The sequence below is a fragment of the Sardina pilchardus genome, chromosome 17 (assembly GCF_963854185.1).
Source record: "Sardina pilchardus chromosome 17, fSarPil1.1, whole genome shotgun sequence".
In the NCBI taxonomy this organism is placed as follows: Eukaryota; Metazoa; Chordata; class Actinopteri; order Clupeiformes; family Clupeidae; genus Sardina; species Sardina pilchardus.
The window spans coordinates 6,149,778-6,169,592 of NC_085010.1; the positions used below are offsets into that span (position 1 = coordinate 6,149,778).

The 19,815-nt window shown below is 41.7% G+C and overlaps 1 protein-coding gene across 1 annotated transcript in view; it reads left to right on the top strand.

Annotated features, from left to right (window-relative positions):
- LOC134062530 (organic cation/carnitine transporter 2-like) overlaps nucleotides 1-18,464 on the top strand; it is a 49,979-nt gene extending 31,515 nt beyond the window's left edge. The window contains exons 2-10 of the mRNA XM_062518560.1: nucleotides 937-1,040; nucleotides 2,595-2,749; nucleotides 3,666-3,837; nucleotides 6,347-6,473; nucleotides 7,195-7,295; nucleotides 8,273-8,487; nucleotides 11,008-11,190; nucleotides 11,808-11,943; nucleotides 17,746-18,464. Coding sequence (XP_062374544.1) covers nucleotides 937-1,040; nucleotides 2,595-2,749; nucleotides 3,666-3,837; nucleotides 6,347-6,473; nucleotides 7,195-7,295; nucleotides 8,273-8,487; nucleotides 11,008-11,190; nucleotides 11,808-11,943; nucleotides 17,746-17,866 — 1,314 coding nt within the window. The 3' untranslated portion in view covers nucleotides 17,867-18,464. The remainder of the gene's footprint in view (nucleotides 1-936; nucleotides 1,041-2,594; nucleotides 2,750-3,665; nucleotides 3,838-6,346; nucleotides 6,474-7,194; nucleotides 7,296-8,272; nucleotides 8,488-11,007; nucleotides 11,191-11,807; nucleotides 11,944-17,745) is intronic.
- The last annotated feature ends 1,351 nt before the right edge of the window (nucleotides 18,465-19,815 follow it).

Here is a 19,815-nt window from a genome sequence, read left to right on the forward strand (position 1 = left end):
CCATACGATTAAGTGATGGTATGAACTTTCATTGAATGCATGTGTGTGCGCGTTTGCGTGACAGAAACTGAAACTACATGATAACGTTAGTGTCAAAGCTCTGCTTCAACCTGTCGGAAGGCTATTTAATTATTTAACAACATTTAATAGAGCAACGTGGATTCCCGCAACTTCCATACAAACAGGGCAAACATTGTTTAGCATTGACTATTGTTTACCGGTAGGTAGTCAAATTTGAATAACATGGTAAGTGAATATAACATGGTCAGAAGATTGTAGCATTAGTCTTTCATTTAAAGATCTCCAGATTTACGCCTATCTGCACGGCCGTTTACCATAGACAAACTTGGTATTGTGTTTTCTTACATTCAGGCATTCAAATGAAATTTCATTATAAACCATATCATTTTATTTCTCCATTTGCCTACCAGAGTGTAGCCGTTTTCAGACAGCGGTGTATTTTCGCAATGTTCACAGACTTTTGCTTTCAGCATACCTATGTGTCATTTCTGAATGTCCGCTATCGTCAGAAATGCGGCAGGTAATTATCGCAGAATGTGCAGAAACCTGTCTGAAAACGGCTTATGATGCTTGCACGAGGGAAACATCCCAAAACAATAGCACCCATATTTGTTTTCAGAAGTATCTCTCATGCAAACATGCAATAGAATGTGCTCATGCAAATTACTTTGGCAAAAACTCCACACATAACCAGACAGGCACTGCTACCTTCTTGCCAGATTGTGGAGAGCGGTGTGAGCAGATGGGATGAGACCCTGTAGAGACCCTCTCCATAACAGCATAGACGTTCATTTTACTTTTTTAAAATTTTATTTTAGTCTAGTTAGGATTAAGTTTCCCTATCCCGTAATTGGCTAATGTTAGACCTCCGTAATGACTCATGGTTGTGTGATGGTTCAATGATTTGTCTTGCAGTGGGACCTGGTGTGTGAGAATGAATATAAAGAGCCTCTGGCCTCGTCCATCTACTTCCTGGGCGTTCTGGTGGGGACGTTTATCTCTGGGCAGCTATCCGACAGGTGTCTGCTACTACCAACACCACATCACACCACACGGGCAAATAAATAAATATATACAGTAGAATCTACATATCTATGTATGAACATGTGTATGTATTGAATGTACCGTATGCATGTACTGAATGTATGCATGTACAGTATCTATCTTTCTATCTATCTACTGTATGTACTGTATGTACGTTTGTATGTATTTCATGTATGTACATGTGTATGTATTTGTGATAGATACATACATACAGTACATACAGGACATACATACACATGTACAAAGGTGAGAGGTGTCTGCTACCAACACCACATCACATACTTTGCTCTACTATAATGAGTTTAACTATGACGCACATTTTTTAACATACACTATATTGCCAAAAGTATTGGGTCACCTGCCTTGACTCCCATGTGAACTTCAGTCACATCCTTTTCTTAATCCATAGGGTTTATTATGACGTAGGTCCACTCTTGGCAGCTATAACAGCTTCAACTCTTCAAAATTTTTACCATTCTTTCATAAGCGCATTGGTGAGGTCACACACTGATGTTGGACGAGGAGACTGGCTCTAATTCATCCCGAAGGTGTTGTGTTGGGTTGAGGTCAGGACTCTGTGCAGGCCAATCAAGTTTATCCACACCAAACTCTGTCATCCATATCTGTATGGACCTTGCTTGGTGCACTGGTACACAGTCATGCTGGAACAGGAAGTGACCATGTCCAAACTATTCCACAAAGTTGGGAGCATGGAATTGTCTAAAATCTCTTGGTTAATGCTGAAGCATTTACAGTTCCTTTCACTGGAACTAAGAGGCCAAGCCCAGCTCGGGGATGGTCCCTTTCTGTTCCAACATGACTGTGCACCAGTGCAGAAAGGTCCATAAAGGGCGGAACTCAATCAAAGACACAGTCCATAAATTCATAAAAGACACAGTCCATAAACTCATAAAAGATAGGACACTGTCTTTTCATCTTAACGGCTTGGATCACCATATCATAGATCATAAAATCATCATGTGCATTATGAACTCTGAACAAACATGTGCATTATGTTATGACTGGATGTAAAACATGCAATGGACTGTACAATGCATACATCATCATTGTTTACAATACATACTGTACATGTACAACCATCATCACATTGACATTTTCTTTACCCCCCACACACACACATACACACACACACACACACACAAACACATACTGTATACAGACATGGCCTTCTCTTATAGCCTAAATGAAGTGTCAGCCCTTAGTTGCAAATATTAGTAAGCTAGCTGATCCATGTAGGGTAGTCTGTTGATTCATATATGTGGCAGCCTAGGAGATGTCCAGAAATGACAAAGACATTAAAACACATTAACAAACATCAAGCAAGGTTGGAAAGACATGATATCTGTCCAGCTGACAGGCCTAAACAGTCTGTAAGGTTTTGCTCCATTATGTTGTATGATGCAGATGATGTTTTCTGTGCCATTTGTGTCAGAGATGTGAGCTACACTATCTCTTGAAATATTTAAAACATTTGCGTGTGTGTGTGTGTGTGTGTGTGTGTTATAAAGGTATGGACGGCGGCCTGTGCTCTTTGCCATGATGCTGATGCAGACATTGACCATCTTCGTCCAGATCTTCTCCCCCAGCTGGGAGGCCTTCAGCGCCATCTTCTTCTTCATTGGTTTTAGTGGTTTCTCCAACTACGTCGTTGGCTATGTGCTTGGTACTGTATGCTTCACGTTTTCATTTTTAACCCTGTTCACTTGTCCATATGCTGTTTGATATGAGAGATGGGAAACCCTGGTTAGCACCAGATCTTATCTCAGTTGAAGTTAAGCTTGGGTCTGGAAAAGGTTCATTCACCTCCCATTTCCCAAGGGTACTGTCACCACTCCAAATGCTTCTGGAAACTATTGGATAGACCTAAAATCAATCAGAGCAATGAAAGAGATGACACATGCAGAGCAACCGACAAAACATCTCAACAAACAAGCCTTGTTCAAAAACTGCTTGGATGTGATCATGCTAAGCCCAACTCAATTCAATTCAATTCAATTTAATTTAAAAAACTTTATTAAGCAATAAGAAGATAAATATAATTATATAGTGTGTATTTTTTTATTGCCATTGCTTGTGTGTGAGGCCAACGAAACACTCTCTTGGGCACGGAATAGATAACTTTTCGCCCGTTAACCTAGCTAGCTTGCTAGCTAATATTAGCACAGTAAATGAAAAGTGAATGGGAAATAACCTGAAATAACACACGTTCAGAAACTCAGTTTTAGCAAAAATATGTTAGGAAGGTCTATCAAAATGGGTTCGAAACTTACATCGCTGAATGTAGTGCTAATGGATTGTTTTTAAACGAAGTCCTCTGTTACGTAGATGTTGCAAAGGGTTAGGACTCAACCAATCAGATTGGTAATTGAGACTGACGACGGCCACTGGCCGACTCTACATGTCGAGTCAAAATTAGCCCCGATGCCGACGACGACTGGCGACGGCACGGGGCACACCAAACAGACTAGAGTCCCCGACTGCCCCCGACTGCCCGACGGCCGAAAAATCTGAACTGTGCATGAAGGCATGCCAGTGTGAATGCAGCCCATGACTTGCATGTCCCCCTTGTTGTCTGACAGGTTCTGAGATCCTGAGCCCAGCCACTCGTGTGGTGTTTTGTTCCCTGGGGGTGTTCATGGCGTCCGGGTTGGGGCAGATGCTCTTGCCCTTGTTTGCCTACTTCCTGCGGGACTGGAGACTCCTGATCATCCCCATGGCTGCTTCAGGGCTCCTCTACATCCCCCTATGGTGGTGAGGCGGAAAAAAATCCTACACACACACACACACACACACACACACACACCCCTCCTCACACACACACACATACATCCGCTGCGCATCCGGGCCATTTACCTCCTCGACGTGCATTTATTTCAGTGAAGCGAACGCTGTGTCGTCCATTATCCCTTACTTGGAAGACTATATGGGATTCTGATGTCATGAATATCTCGTAATTATGAAATAGATATCTCATAATGTAAAGATCATAATCTTGTAATTATGACACAAACATCTCGTAATTATGAGATCTTATGTCATGATTGAGCAGCCGTGGCCTACTGGTTAGGGCTTCGGGCTTGTAACCTTAGGGTTGCCAGTTCGATCCCTGACCAGTCCACGGCTGAAGTGCTCTTGAGCAAGGCACCTAACCCCTCACTGCTCCCCGAGCGCCGCTGGTTGGGCAGGCAGCTCACTGCTCTGGGTTGTGTGATTCACTTCATTGTGTGCTGTGTGTTCACTCGGTTAAATTGGGTTAAATACAGAGAACTGAATTTCCCTCACGGGATCAAACAACTGTATATTCTATTCTATTCTATTCTATTGATTACGAGATAATTATCTCATAATTACAAGATAAACTGATAATGGCCGTGTTTCCCAAATGCGATTTTTCTTAAGGACTTAAGAAGGCTCCAAAGAAGGAATCGCTAAGAAGGAGCGCTAAGATACGGGTGTTTCCCAAACGCGTTCTTAACTGCCTTCTTAGGAGAACCTTAAGATCAAGCCAAAGAAGCTTCTTAAGATGCTCTTAACGAGAGCTGTTCACCACAGTGGTGCTGAAACTGAATCAATCGATGCCAGGCAAATCGATCACCCACCCCTTTATCAGCGCACAAGTCACACACAGCGCCCCGTGTTCCCCCTACAGGTGCAATTAGGCTACGGATGTATCGTGTGTGCATGCGTGTGTGTGTGTGTGTGTGCAGGCCCGGGTGGCTAATCGGGAGATTCGCGAGGATTCCCGGTGGGCCGATAATTTGCTGCACCCTTGCGGAACTTCTGCAGCCTGGGCTGTGCGGTCGCGGCTCCTTATGTCTGCCAAAAAACTCAAACTAACTGATAAAACAGGGTGATGATCAATATATAGCCTAGGCTTATTTTTTATTAGCTCAGGCCATTCATACAGTATATTAACTCATGCAAGACGCATCCCATCTCTCTTATAGATATAGTGTGGTAGTAGGCATGTGATGTAGGCTAGTCTACTTTAATATATCCGAGAAGATGTAACCCTCCAGCCCATGTGGCCTGCGAGTGGGGTGCACATATGCATTAATGTAAACCGGACTTTTACATCGCGGACTTTGGCAACGCCTAGAGTACTGTAGCAGGTGAAGCCTCATTGGATTAGGTTCAGCTTAGTTCAATTACATCTGCTTCCTTGATATCTGTGAAATGCCACAGGGTTGTTGATTTTATTGTATGTGAAGTATTATAAACTCATATGCAGATGTGTTGGAAACTTTATTGAAAATATTATTTTCTATGTCTATGTTTCTTGCGCCAGTGGTCCACAACCACGAGTGCATTGCAACATTGAAAATTGTTTTATTGTTTAAAAAAGTGGAGGATATACATTTCCCTGACGCAGCTTGATCACTAAAGCCTAGAAATCTAGGTGCCCCTAGCGGCAGGCTATGATCACTGAGCATTGAGCGACTCTGGAGGTGCCTCTCATGCAGCGTTTATACGTCCTCCCTCGCTCCTCGATGCCTCGATCCTCACTAATCTACATAAAGAATGATGGGGGGGAACAATGGGATAGTCTATCCAGTGTTAGTTATAGATCAGTGGGAACGCCCCTCGAGGATCGAGCATCGAGGATCGAGGAGGCATGTTGAGAGGCACCCTGGGAAACACGTTCTTCTTTCACAGCATTCTTAAGAGCGCTCCAAAGAAGATCTTAGCGTTAAGAGCTTCTTAACGTGTTTGGGAAACGCGGCCAATCTTTTTTTTAATTAAGTGAATGCAATGCGCCACCATCATTCCTAGGTCATCTGTGAAACAAAAACTCAGCATCTTTAAAGCAACACTAAAGAGTTTTTTGTACCTTAAAATAATGTTTCCAAAATCATTTCAGTGGTTCATCAACTTATAACAGGGTGAACGGCACTTCTGCATTCGCGGCCCTCTGTCGGCTATAACCACACTTTGTAAGATCGACTAGAACATTTACCAGATGGGGTAACGGATCTGTAGTTCGATGGAATGAGACATACTGTAGATAACTTCAAATTTTTCAAATTCAAATTCATCATACTTTCTTAAATAATTCAACATACTCTACCTTGTCTGTGGACATCTTCATCTGCTGACTAAACAAATAGGTGTGCGCGACTGAGGAAAAATGCTTTAGTGTTACTTTAAGGCCCGTCTACACTTCAAACAACAAATATTACAATAACGATGAAAACTACGGTTAAGAGTATCGCTCTAGCTAATAAGAATAACCATCTCTCTCTTCTCCCGTCTCCATCAGGATAATTCCGGAGTCGCCCCGCTGGCTTCTGTCTCAGGGGCGAGTGGAGGAGGCTGAGGCCATTCTGAGAAATGCAGCCAGGATGAACAAGGTCACCGTTCCCCAGGTCATCTTCACATCTGATGAGGTAAGCCACTGCTGGAAAACACAACCCCTCTAGAGAACCATCATGTCCCATTTTCCAGTGAGATTCAGGCACTGCATTTGTCTACATTGCAACACTTCCCCAGGCAGGGGATCATTACATGCAAAGCAAGATATTTCAAGCCTTAATGTGTTACAATTTTGATGATTATTGCTGACAGCTTATAAAAACCCCAATTTCCTCCTCCCAAAATCGCCGAAAAATAGAGTATTGTGAAAAGGTTTAATATTGTAGGCTCAAAGTGTCACACTCTTATCAGCTAATTAATCCAAAAAGGGTTCCTGAGCCTTTAGATGGTCTCTCAGTCTGGTTCAGTATTGGTTCAGATAAATGAACTTTTGCACCACATTAAAATTTTTCGAGTTTCATCTGTACTATTGCTTCCTCACAGCCAGACAGAGTATGTTAGTATGTCAGTTAGAGTGGAAATTAAGTGTGCAAAGGGTAAATTGATTGATATGGACTTGTTCCATAACAGTGCAAGCCGGGAATTGAACCCACAACTTTCTGGCTACTGCACAGCTAGCCCAGCTCCATAATCACTGCGCACTGTAAATCACTGTACACTTGACTCTAAATAACTCTGGCTCTGCCATTGAGCAATATGTATGTTATATGTGTGTTATATGTGTGTATTTGTCCTAAATATAGACGTGTGATGTTCACGCAGGCACTCTGTATTTGTGTCTGTTTGTGCTCCCAGATTGAGGAAGCCCGGGCGAATAAAGAGAAGAAATACAACATTTTGGACATCCTAAGGACATGCAACAGCGTGGTTCTCATCCTCCTCTGCTCCATCCTCTGGTATGATATACTATATATCTGGACACTGACATTGTAATGAATGTTGAGGACAATTGAATAGAATAGAAAATAATATTTACTTTTTTGATACCGTGAGGGAAATTCGTTTCTCTGCATTTAACCCAATTTAACCGAATTAGTGAACACACACAGCACACACACAGTGAGGTAAATCACACACTAACCCAGAGTAGTGAGCTGCCTGCCCAACCAGCGGCGCTCGGGGAGCAGTGAGGGGTTAGGTGCCTTGCTCAAGGGCACTTCAGCCGTGGTGGACTGGTCGGGGATTGAACCGGCAACCCTCCGGTTACAAGCCCAAACAGAAACAAAGTTTTTAATAAAGACCAATCCGAAGTTACAATCAAGATGCTCGTCTGGCAGAATAGAGAACAGCAACAGAAATGGGTTTATTGCTGAACAGCAGGCACGCCATAAGATTCCGCTCTTACCAACCAGCTTGTTTTTTTTGATAGGACATCTTCAGATAAGTCAAACTCTTAAGATAAGTCATAATTAAGAAAGAGTGCATCTCCTCATTTAAAAGAAGTGGTTATTTTTTTATAAAGTATGTTTTTGGGGGGCTTTTATGCTTTAAATCAGATAGGATAGTTGAGAGAGACAGGAAGTGAGTGAGAGAGAGAGTTGGGGTGGGATCCGAAAAAGGACCCCGGGGCAGGAATCGAACCCAGGTCGCCGGCGAGTGGTGCAGGTGCCCCAGCTAGTTGCGCCGGGGCCGCAGCATGGTTATTAATGCGTGTCTGCATGGTTATAACGATCCTGCAGTACACAGACACGCATCAATAACCACTTTGCATGGTGATAACGATCCTGCAGTACACAAAGTGGTTATTAATGTGTATCTGTGTCCTGCAGGATCGTTATCACCATGCAGTGTGGTTATTGATGCGTGTCTGTGTCCTGCAGGATCGTCATCAGTGTGGTGTGTGTGTGTGTGTGTGTGTGTCTGTGTCCTGCAGGATCGTCATCACCATGTCCTACTTTGCGCTGCTGCTGAACACCACCAACCTGCACGGTGATCCATACTTCAACTTCTTCCTGTCGGCCGTGGTGGAGCTGCCGGCGTACGTGGTGGCCATGCTGCTGCTGAAGTTCTGCCCACGCCGCTTCTGCCAGTCCTCCACTCTCTTCCTGGGCGGCAGCGTCATCCTCTTCACCCAGCTTGTGCCTGGAGGTACTGTAAGCGCCCTGATGTTCATTTACAGGATCACTGAGATAGCAGACTTGTAACTGCGTGTGTAAGTGTGTGAGTGTGTGTGTTGAGTGTGTTAGTGGGTAGAGTGTGTATGTGTTTTAGTGGGTAGAGGAACACTTTATGGTTATGGTTATGGTTATGGTTTCTTAGAAGACGCCTTTGTCCAAGGAGACATACAAACAAAAACAATACAATAATTAAATCTAGCAGTTGATTAGACTAGTGTCGACTAAAGGGAATAGCAACATAAACAGTAAACAGTATCAATATAAGCAAAGCTAATGAAAATAAACAAAAACTAAATAGGAGAATAGTAAATAAACAAGTCATTCAATCAATTATAATAATAATATGGAATAATGAGCAATAATAATAACAATGTCAATTTAATCTATGGCCTAATGGAAACAAAACAACACTATAATATAAGTATACTTTACAGGAACACTGAGATAGCAGTAACTGAGGACCAGGGCCCGGATTCACAAAACATTTTACCTTACCACTAAGAGTACTCCTAAATCGCGCTAAAACATTTCAGCCAGTTTTCCCTTAAAAGTTATTCAAAAAGCCTCTCAGACCTACTTTTAGTAAAGAGAAAGGACAACTCCGTTGCTATTGACATCATTACTCATGCACGAGCTTGATTAAAGTAACCACCTTGATTGGCTGATGATTATAACGCGGGAATGATGATGAAAAACCTCCCCTACGATGACGAGTTGAGTGAGGTGTGTTGTGGCCTGGCTCAATAGGCCATAACCTAACAAAGGGAGGACAAACCAAGAGGACCAACGTTTAACTGATTTATTAAATAAAAGAATCGAAACAATGCGTAAGTCTTCATCAGTAAATGAGAATCAGTATGTCAGCAAAGGTGCGTGTTGCAGCCTAATGGGATATCCGTAGCCACGCCCACAACAGCAATTACCTGAGCGTGGGCGTGTTGAAACAAAATGCTCTGACAATATGACAACGATTACAACCAAAGTTGATGCATGGACATGACCTTATAGTCCATATATGAGTGGGGAAAAAACCTGATGAAATTTGTGGCACATACCTTTCGAATGAGAAGCCTTCAAAAGTGATGATGTCTTTTCACATAATGAATTTATAGCTATTTTCAGAGCTTTGCAGAGGGGACATTACACAAGACACGTCTCATCTGATTAGATTTCTTAATTCAACAGGAAAATGTGCTTCCATTCACATAGTTTCACTGATGTGTGTGAAATACCAAAAGAACCAATAATGTTGCAAGTTGACTAGGGTTGTTAATGAATAATCGAATATCGAATAATGTTTGTTAAGAATTTATTCGAATAAAATAAATGCCTAATGAATAATCGTTTTAGTCTCACGCAATATGAGAACAGCAACATTTTCCGGTATTTTGCGCGCATGACAAAAACAAGCAGAGATGAAGCGAGCGAGGAGAAGTGCTGGACCTCTGCTTTATTTAGGGGCTCATGGGAACGGGGTACCTAGTAAAACGTAAGCAGGAAGTGTTGTGGTTAGAACAACGTGAAGTGCGAGAGTTAGAGAAGTGTGTGTAAATGTTAATGAATGCGGGAGAACATGTTTTGTGAAGCATCTCCATGTTAAACGAAAAGTAGCCTATTAAACTGGTATTCTTCAAGCTTCTTAATTGTTTCATCACCAATATACCACTAGGATAACCCATGTTTGAACGACAAGCTGCCGGCAAGTGAAGTTAAAAGTGATAAGATAACGGGCCGACCGGCAAGGTAACAAAATGTTCATCCGACCATAAACGAAAGCACCGGAGATGACCAGTGAGCGTTGCAATCGCTAGCCTACATGTTCAAATAGGACCTACGTCGGATGGCATAATGCCCTGTAAAATAAAGTTTACAACTTGTTGTAAACAACTTATTTCTTGATAAAGGTTTTTTTTTTATACATATATCATCGTTAATATCAATTGTGTGCGTGTTGGACATGTAGAGTGATGGGTGGGGGCAAATGTTTACACGGCTCTGAATGCCATGTGACGTCATGATTTAGCAAATAATCGATTAATTGTTCAATAACGTTATGATTAGTCGAACATGAAAAATCATCTAAAGTCCCAACCCTAAAGTTGACCAAAAAGGATTGTTCACCACAATGCTTAAAATGACTTGAAGCTTCAAAGGGCTGTAGTTTTTAAACCATTAGCGATCCAGACATACTATTTAAGATTTATGCATAGGTTTAGTCTACAAACACCTGTGATTTATTTCAGATTTTTTTGGAGAGGGTCACTTTCCAAATGTAGCTGAAATTGGGTGATTTGACACGGAATGACCCTTTTGAGTACGCCATGTGATGGGTTTTCGTAGATCACCTCACAAATAAAGAAAGAAAAATAAGGGAAATATTCCACACCAGCAACGTGCCCTAATTTAACACTCACAGTGAGTTTACAGTAGGGTCATTTGTGAAAATACTATTTCAGGTGTAGTGGACTGAAAGGTTGGCTGTGTGGTGCAGATCTTCCAGGTGTAGCCGTTTTTCTGGAGATGGTGGGCAAGTTCGGCATCACAACGGCATTCTGCGTGGTGTACGCCGTGACCTCTGAACTCTTCCCCACCGTGGTGAGGAACATGGCGATGGGAACCTGCTCCATGGCCGCTCGCATCGGAACCATAATCTCCCCATTCATCATTTACCTGGGTGAGACAGTGGAGAAGAAGTAATATAATTTACCTGGGTGAGACAGTGGAAGTGTAGTGATAGCATTTACCTGGGTGAGACAGTGGAGAAGAAGTAATATAATTTACCTGGGTGAGACAGTGGAGAAGAAGTAATATAATTTACCTGGGTGAGACAGTGGAGAAGAAGTAATAGCATAGGTATTCAGTGCATACCTCAAACAAAAATACCTGTATTCTCTTTTCCTTTTTCTGTCTCTCTGTCCATCCTCCTCTACTTCTTTTCCTCCCTGTCTCTCCACTACCTCTGCATTTCCTTCTCTCTCTCTCTCTCTCTCTCTCTCTCTCTCTAGGGGATTGCTGTGTGATTATAGGAGTTTTATGAGGAGAAATGTGAGGAGTTTGAAGACTTGACATTTGATTTGTGATGCACTTGTGTTTGGCTTATGATTTGTGATGCACTTGTGTTTGGCTTATGATTTGTGATGCACTTATGTTTGGCTTATCAGTGATATGGCACAAGCCTTGAAGATTGTCATTTGAATGATCCAAGTAATCATGTAAGATCATTAGTGTTGTCTAAGCTGGTCTAAGGAGTGGTAACAGCTGTTTCTCTCCCCTCCTCTTCATCTTCCACAGGAAACTATTATAAGTATCTCCCCTACCTTTTCATTGGGGGTTTGGCTTTGCTCTCCGGCATGCTCTGTTTCCTTCTGCCTGAGACGTTTGGAAAGGTCCTACCGGACAGCATTACTGAGATGCAGACGGTCCGAGGGTGAGTGACCACCGTCATCACACTGCCATCAATCAGCCACAGCCACTCCATGACTTTCATATTAAAGGATATGGTTGCTCTAGAGTTAGAGCAACCAAGGGTCTATTTACAAAGATAACAAGTTCAAACTATCGTTTGAGAGCAAAACTACATTGAATGGTGGAGTTTTGAGTAAGATTGTTTACATTAGCAACGAGTTGGCTTAAGTTGAATACACTATAGGGTAAACATCCACGTCAAAATGATTATTTTATACTGTTAACAATGGTCAAAATATAATTACTGTGGTGTTGTGGTGTGAGTGTCCCTACAGACAAAGTAAAGTATCATTTAAAGGGACATTGTGTAAGATTTCCAATGGTTTGTTACCAAAATCAACATTTCCCATTCATAAATGTGGCCTCATTCATGTGTAATTACCACTACCACCAATTCGAAGCATTCCTATTGGCTCAGAAGTCCTCATTTGAATATTCATAGCTCAGACCTTGCTCTCCATTTGCGTGCGCCATCTTGGAATACGGGTGGGCGCTACGGACATATGCGAAATACTACAGCTCCGTCTTTGACTTCTGAAGGCAGAGACCATAGCTATGTCTATGGCAGAGACCATATCTCGGATCTATCCTTTTCCTACATTCAGCGATGTAAGTTATGAACCCGTTTTCAACAAGCCACCTGTCTATCTAACATTCCAACACTGAAATCGTATTTTCCAAATAACCAAATAAAGTAACTTTGATCGTGATCTGTCACTGTCTCCGCAATGGCCTTTAGTTTAGTTTACATAGCCACGTAAAAGGCTTTCTAGACCCACAGACAGTTGATAAACTAACCTACCATAGTTTTACTAGAACTAGAAGTTCTACAAAGTTATACAAATTTGCTGAACGGAGGAGGATGTTTCAGATTAGTTGCAAAACATTCACAGGCACCATATTATTGCCCTCTTACGTGTCACAGTCATTTCTATACCAACTAAGACTGCAGATTCGTAAAGAAACGCAAGCACCCACATCATAAGTGTTTCTTAATTAGGTTTGTACCAAACATTTTACCGTGACTCGAGGAGCTGTAAACAGCTGTGAGGTTGTGTACAAAACCACTAGCTACCACTTCCCATTACGGTCCAAACGTTAGCGAGCTAGCTCGGTTAACATAGGGTGACCAGACGTCTTCTTTTGCCCGGACATGTCCTCTTTTTGAAACCTAAAAATGTGTCCGGGCGGAATTTCAGAATCGTCCGGGATTTTGTTATTCTAGCCTAACGTGTTTTCACCGAATTTGCATTGCTCTCTCTTTCATTCACATAGTAGGCTAATCACGCCCTCCCCCTACAGTTCGCTTTGCAATAGGCGCATTCGACTTCATGTAGCCGTCTTAAGACGACTGCAGACGAGACTATTTCTGACATTCTGATTCGTCTTTCAAACCGGAGTTGTACATACGTCATGGTTGAAAACCTCAGACGAATGTCAGAAATGGTCTCGTCTGCAGTCGTCTTAAGACGGCTACATGAAATCGAATGCGCCTATTGAGTTGAAGTGTAGAGCCTGACCTTAGAGCTACCGTCATTAGTCGATATTCTCGGCCTAAACATTTAATTGGTTATTCACCTCATCAGCGCACACTTCCTTGTTTACCACTGGCAACGCGCAAAACTAGCCGGCATCTTCAGCCATGCCGAAACACAAGTGCAAGTTCACTGACGAATTGAAACGTAATTTCCATGTTTTCGTCTCGGTCGAGATCAATGCAAAGCAGGCAGTTTAGGAGGACTAAAAAGTATCAGCCATTGGACAACTTTTCAACTTTAAAAATGTCTCATTTTGTGCAATTATTTTTAATTATTATTTTTGTTTTACCATTGTTGTGATTATACTTTACATTGTATAGCCTACAGATGTATAGTTTGGTTTTGCACATTTAAAACTTTCAACTACAAAATAGCCTTTTGAGGCAGTGTTTTTCTGTTAGTGTTGGGCTGGCCAATAAAGCTCATTATCATATATCACCATGTATGTTGACACAATTGTATGAATGCATGTGTTCATATGTGCATAGCCTATGTGACCCAAATACCCAAATTACCCTGTCTTATTGGTATCACACACAAGCAATGACAATGGAGAAGTTTCGGTATTATGTTATTTCAGGTTAGTTTGCAACAACAAGTTTAACCACAGTCCTTGGCTACCTAGCTAGCAAGCCTGACTAGCCCTTCCCATTAACTTTCTCTGTAGGCCTACTGTGCTAGCTAGCTACTGTGCTAACCAGCTCGGTTAACAGGCAAAGTGAAATGATTTATTACGTATCCGAAAGTGAATTTTATTGGCATCACACACAAGCAACGACAATAGAGAAAAGTTCTGTTTTGACTAGGAGACTGGAACTAGGGCCATTGTCTTGGTAGATTCACGACGAGATTAACATTATACTGCAACAACCTAATGAATGTTTTGCAATGGCTTGCAAATGCTGGCAACGATGTGCAACGTTTAATCATAGACAGTAAAAGAAAATTGCATTTAATTCACACCTCCGCAACAGTTTTGTCTCGTCGCAGATCTTTGGGCATTATGTTTTTGACCTGAGAAGCTACCGTAGTCCGTATAGGCTGTGATATAATCCCTAACCGCTAGATGGGAGAATTTCACAATGAAATGTCCTCAAGCTTACTCAATATCCCTTTAAGTTTGAAAGTATAAAGAGAGATTATAACAAGACCTGTTTTCTGGAAGAAGGAAATGGCATAGCTTGTGTTCCATTTGTGTCAAATCAATGGGCCTGGAATGCTACGCAGATCTGTCTAAATATTACAATACAAACATGCCTTATATTCAGCTAGACCTGTGCAGTGCAGGTAGCTGGAAAGCACCCACTGATTTTTCCTCTCTGTACACTCTCAAAGTTTACAATACTTGGAAAAGTCAGAATTTTAAAAAGTCGAAATTTTAGAGAAATAAAGTTAAAAGCTTTGAGAAAAAAAGTCGAAATTTCAGTCGAATTCAGTCAATGTAAGCTACAAAAGATGGTTCACGGCGGGGATTGAACTCGGATCTATTGAGTACTAAACGAGAGAGCTAGCGTTGCGCCACTCAACGCTGTATATTCAGTGGAACAATATAATACAATACTAAAAAGTCACATACATTTATTGCGTGATGCAACATTTCAACCTGGCTGGCTCTTCCTCAGACTTCCTCTGTTTGGCCATGGCAGAGCAGTGGGGTAATGTCACTGTCTGAGGCAGTCGGTCGACTCCGCTTATAAAAGAGTCTGCCCACAGTTACTCATTGTCTAGAGTTGTTGTTGGTGCCAAAAAATGTTAGTTAACGCAGGCCACAGAGTTCACAGGGTCTGTCAGGGCTGACTGCCCAGCTGTCATCAGCTTATCATCACTTCCTGTTAAGGGCCGTTCACACCAAGAACGATAATGATAACTATAACTATAAACAAATATCGCTCTCGTTAATATGAATGACAACGTTCACACCTAAACTATAACGATAACGACATGAAGAACGATATCGTTGTTGATCACTTTCACACACATAAACATTTAAGAAATCTCAACCGAATTTTTTATCTGTGATAGAACCCACACAAGATAAGATAAAAGATAATAAAAGATAAAAAATCTTTGATTGAACAAAAGAGATTATAATAATACCTGTTTTCTGGTGGAAGGAGATGGCATAGCTTGTGTTCCATTAGTGTTAAATCAATGGGCCTTGAATGCTACCCAGATTTGTCTAAGGGGGTATTCACACCTGCCTTGTTTAGTTCGATTAAAACGAACTCAAGTTCGTTTCTTGCTTGGTTCGGACCTTTTTGACTGGTGTGAATACAATCACTCGAACTCTAGTGCGGACCAAACAAGCGGACCGAGACCCAGCTGAGGAGGTGGTCTCGGAGCGGTTCCTATCGAACCCTGGTGCGGTTCGTTTATGGTGTGAAAGCAGACCGACCTCGATCCGACCCAGTTACAGAAATCTACCTTTTTTGGATTTGACGAGCTCCCGTAGTTTTTGCGCATTATGGGAAATGTAGGATAGCTCCGTGACACACAACAGCTGTAAGCAGCAGTGGGCTAACGCTTTTTTGCCAGCAATAATTTGATTTTGCATCTCCTACCCGTTCCGTCTTCCGTAGGCCTGCTGTTAGCATGTTGGACACACATGAGAGCTCTTCTCAGCTGTTTTGTTGCACGTCTTCGTCGTTGCAAAATTACGAGCATGATATTGTTAAACTTGCATCAAACGGTCTTGACGCTCAAGCACCTCTGCAAAGCTGTAACTGTATAAACTATATTGCTAGGATAATAACGAGTACAGTACGCAAACATACAGTAGTATTTACGTGGGCCAACTTTGACTTTGGCTTCCTATTCTTCACCCCACCTACACGTTTACCAGCCAATGGTTGAACGACCGTAGCACATGTGCTTTTGTTTATAAATTCTGGTCCGGTTGCAATTAATCACGGTGTGAAAGCGAACCGCACTAAAAAAGAAAAAAAGAAAAAAAAATTGGTCCGGACCAAATAAGTGAACTAACGGACCTTCCTGGTGTGAATACGCCCTGAATCTTACAATACAAACATGCCTTATATTCAGCTAGACCTGTGCAGTGCAGGTAGCTGGAACACACACGCTGATTTCACCTCTCTGTACACTCTCAGTTATAAATATACACGCTAAAGCTGTAGGGGAATCTCTGAAGAGAAATATGCAAGCATAAAACAAGCAAAACCGAAACCGGAGATGAAATCGCCAATCATGCATAGTTTCTCTTTAACTTTATGGCCGCCTTCTACAGATTTCTGACTTTTTTCTTAAAAATTTCGACTTTTAAAAATGTCAGCTTTTTTCTCAAATTTTGACTTTTTTTCTCAAACATTTCTCAGAGACTTAGAATAAATATATTACTTTGTGGCCCTATTGCTCTTCCGTAGTTATCTTCTGCAAATAGAGTAGTTGTAGTAGTGTGCACATCCTCACCGACGAAGTGCCGTGCAAATGGAACTAGAACTCAAAAAAGAATGAAATGCCCACACTTTACTAAAAAGTCCCATACATTTATTGTGTGCTGCAACATTTCAACCCAGCTGGCTCTTCCTCAGACTTCCTCTGTTTGGCCATGGCAGAGCAGTGGGGTAATGTCACTGTCTGAGGCAGTCGGTCGACTCCGCGCATAAAAGAGTCTGCCCACAGTTACTCATTGTCTAGAGTTGTTGTGGGTGCCATAAAATGTAAGCAGGCCACAGAGTTAATAGGGTCTGTCAGTGATTGGCTGGGGGTACACACATAAACATTTAATGAATCTCAACCGAATTCTAAGAAGCACACAAGATAAGATAAAAGATAAAAAAGATAAAAACATCTTTGATTGAACAAGAGAGATTATAACAATACCTGTTTTCTGGAGGAAGGAAATGACATAGCTTGTGTTCCATTAGAAATCGACATTTTAAAAAGTCGAAATTTTTGAGAAATAAAGTAAAAAGTTTGGAGAAAAAAAGTCAACATTTCAGTTGAATTCAGTCAATGTAAGCTACAAAAGATGGTTCACGGCGGGGATTGAACCCAGGTCTGTTGAGTACTAACAGGAGAGCGTTGCGCCACTCGACGCTGTACATTCATTGGAACAATATCCCAATCATAAACTTTATGGCCGCCCTCTACAGATTTCTGACTTTTTTCTCGAAAATTTTGACTTTTTTCTCAAAACTTTTGTATGAGGAAAAAAGAAGTGGTGTTGGTAACATTTAAGTGAAACATGTTCTTTCGCTCTGCCACAGGCTGGGTAAATCAAAGAAAACCGTGATGGAATCAAAGGGAACAATGATGGAGTTCTGCACCAAGGAGACGATGACGGAGACGGAGACGGAGACGGATGTAATAAAGGAAGCCAAACTGTAGAACTCTCCTTTCTACAGTGGTGTTCTACGGCAGAGAGCAAGCCAACACCAGAGAGGTTTAAAGCGAAGGATCTTTGCCAACACCTTCATGTAGCGAGTGTGGGACTTTGAAGGGCTAGGTTCCTACTGCATGTATTAGTCCTCAATTAAGATTTTTTTGCTCAAATCCAAAATGGCGACGAGGAAGTGCCTTGCTAATCGGCAAAGCTAATCAGTCAAATCCTGACCCCCTGATTGGACCCAAAGGTTGTGGACAGCCGAGCGAAACCCCAGTACGCCAGCAGGTCAGGCAGGGTTCAACCAGCCTAGAAAGCTATGTGAATGTTGAAAGAATGGACATGCAGTGCTGCAAATTATTTGGCGGCGGGGTGGGGTGGGGTTATGTGGGGCGTCAATGTTATAAGAGCGTTGCTTTTCTCTATAGGTGCTATGCGTGTTTTGTTATTATTTTATAGAGCAGACACGACAGACCTGTTGTAGGTTTTAGCTATCACTTTAATCAACTGACCAGCGCCGCCCTGTGGCTTCCACATTACATGTATATCAGGTTGTAGTATTTATACATATCATGACAATGCGTAGGGGTTTTTTGTGTAAGATTTTTAAACAATTCCTAGAACTGGAAGATGAAGTAATAGCTGTTTGGTGGTCATCTGCTCTTTGTTACCAAGGTAATTATTCATAGATGGACTTTGTGGGACTTTGAAGGGCTAGGTTCCTACTGCATGTATTAGTCCTCAATTAAGATTTTTTGCTCAAATCCAATTGTTTGTGCAGCTGTTCACATTGACATTAAATGTGACCAATATCAGATTCCTGGTTATAGCGAACTGACCAGCATACACAAAACAGCAGTGAACATAAACACAGAATGCAGATTGACTGACTGACCAACTAACCTCATAGCTTTCTTCCATTTCTACTGAGTAGTGGTACATAGCCCTAGCCATGTTGACACTAGACTTCTCAATTGAGAATTTGAGAATGTGTTTGGAAAGGGTTCATTGACTTATGACTTCCAGCAGGGGCCTAACTACCAGTGAAATTAAACTTCAATTGGTGTTTTAAAAATCATTTTTTTAAGATTTACCCTTGTTCTGCACCTTGACCTGGGATGTGCACAAGCATAAGGAAGTGGCCCAGATCAGAATTGGAAAAAGTCTGATTCACACTTGTTTGGACGTGTGAAGATGGTAGTCTAGTCTGAACCCAGCCTAAGTTAGGTGACAGCATGGGGCCTGTGAAACATGTGATCTCTGAACCAATCACAGGGCAGAACAGTTGAAACGGACTTGGCCAGACTCTCTCTACTGATTGACTGCAGTGACATCTACTGATCTTAAGATGCTATTGCATCGGTTTGCACCAAGGTTGAATGGAAAGCTCATTGAAGTTTCTATTATTTATATAAAATGAACAAGCACATCCACATATTGCCTTTAAAAAAAAAAAATCAAATGGCAGTTTAGTTTTGTTCGGGCTATAACAACAACTGAGTATATTGTCCATTTGTGAGTGCCATAACCATAACCATAATCCACAACAATGAAAGCCATTATCAGCATCATCTCTCATATGCATCCAGTGACAGATGACAAATTAAATGAATGAATAAATTTTGCATGTGTTCTGTTATATCTGGCCTGTCTCCAATAAATATGTGAATAAATATGTGTGTGTGTGTGTGTGTGTGTGTGTGTGTGTATGTAAGGCATGTATAACTATGATAAGATCATAAGTTTCTATTGATTGTGAAAGTCATCAGACCAATGATCTGGTGCGTCTTTTGGATAGGCTAGTTTGTGATTGGAGGTATTGGAGGTATTATAAGAACTGGAGAAAGTGAACAAGTCCCGCCCCCATTCATTTCAATGGGAATGCTAGGCTAGTGAAAATTGTCAAAATTGAACGATTTGGCGTTTCAAGGGGCTTGTTTCCGGTGCTGTTTTA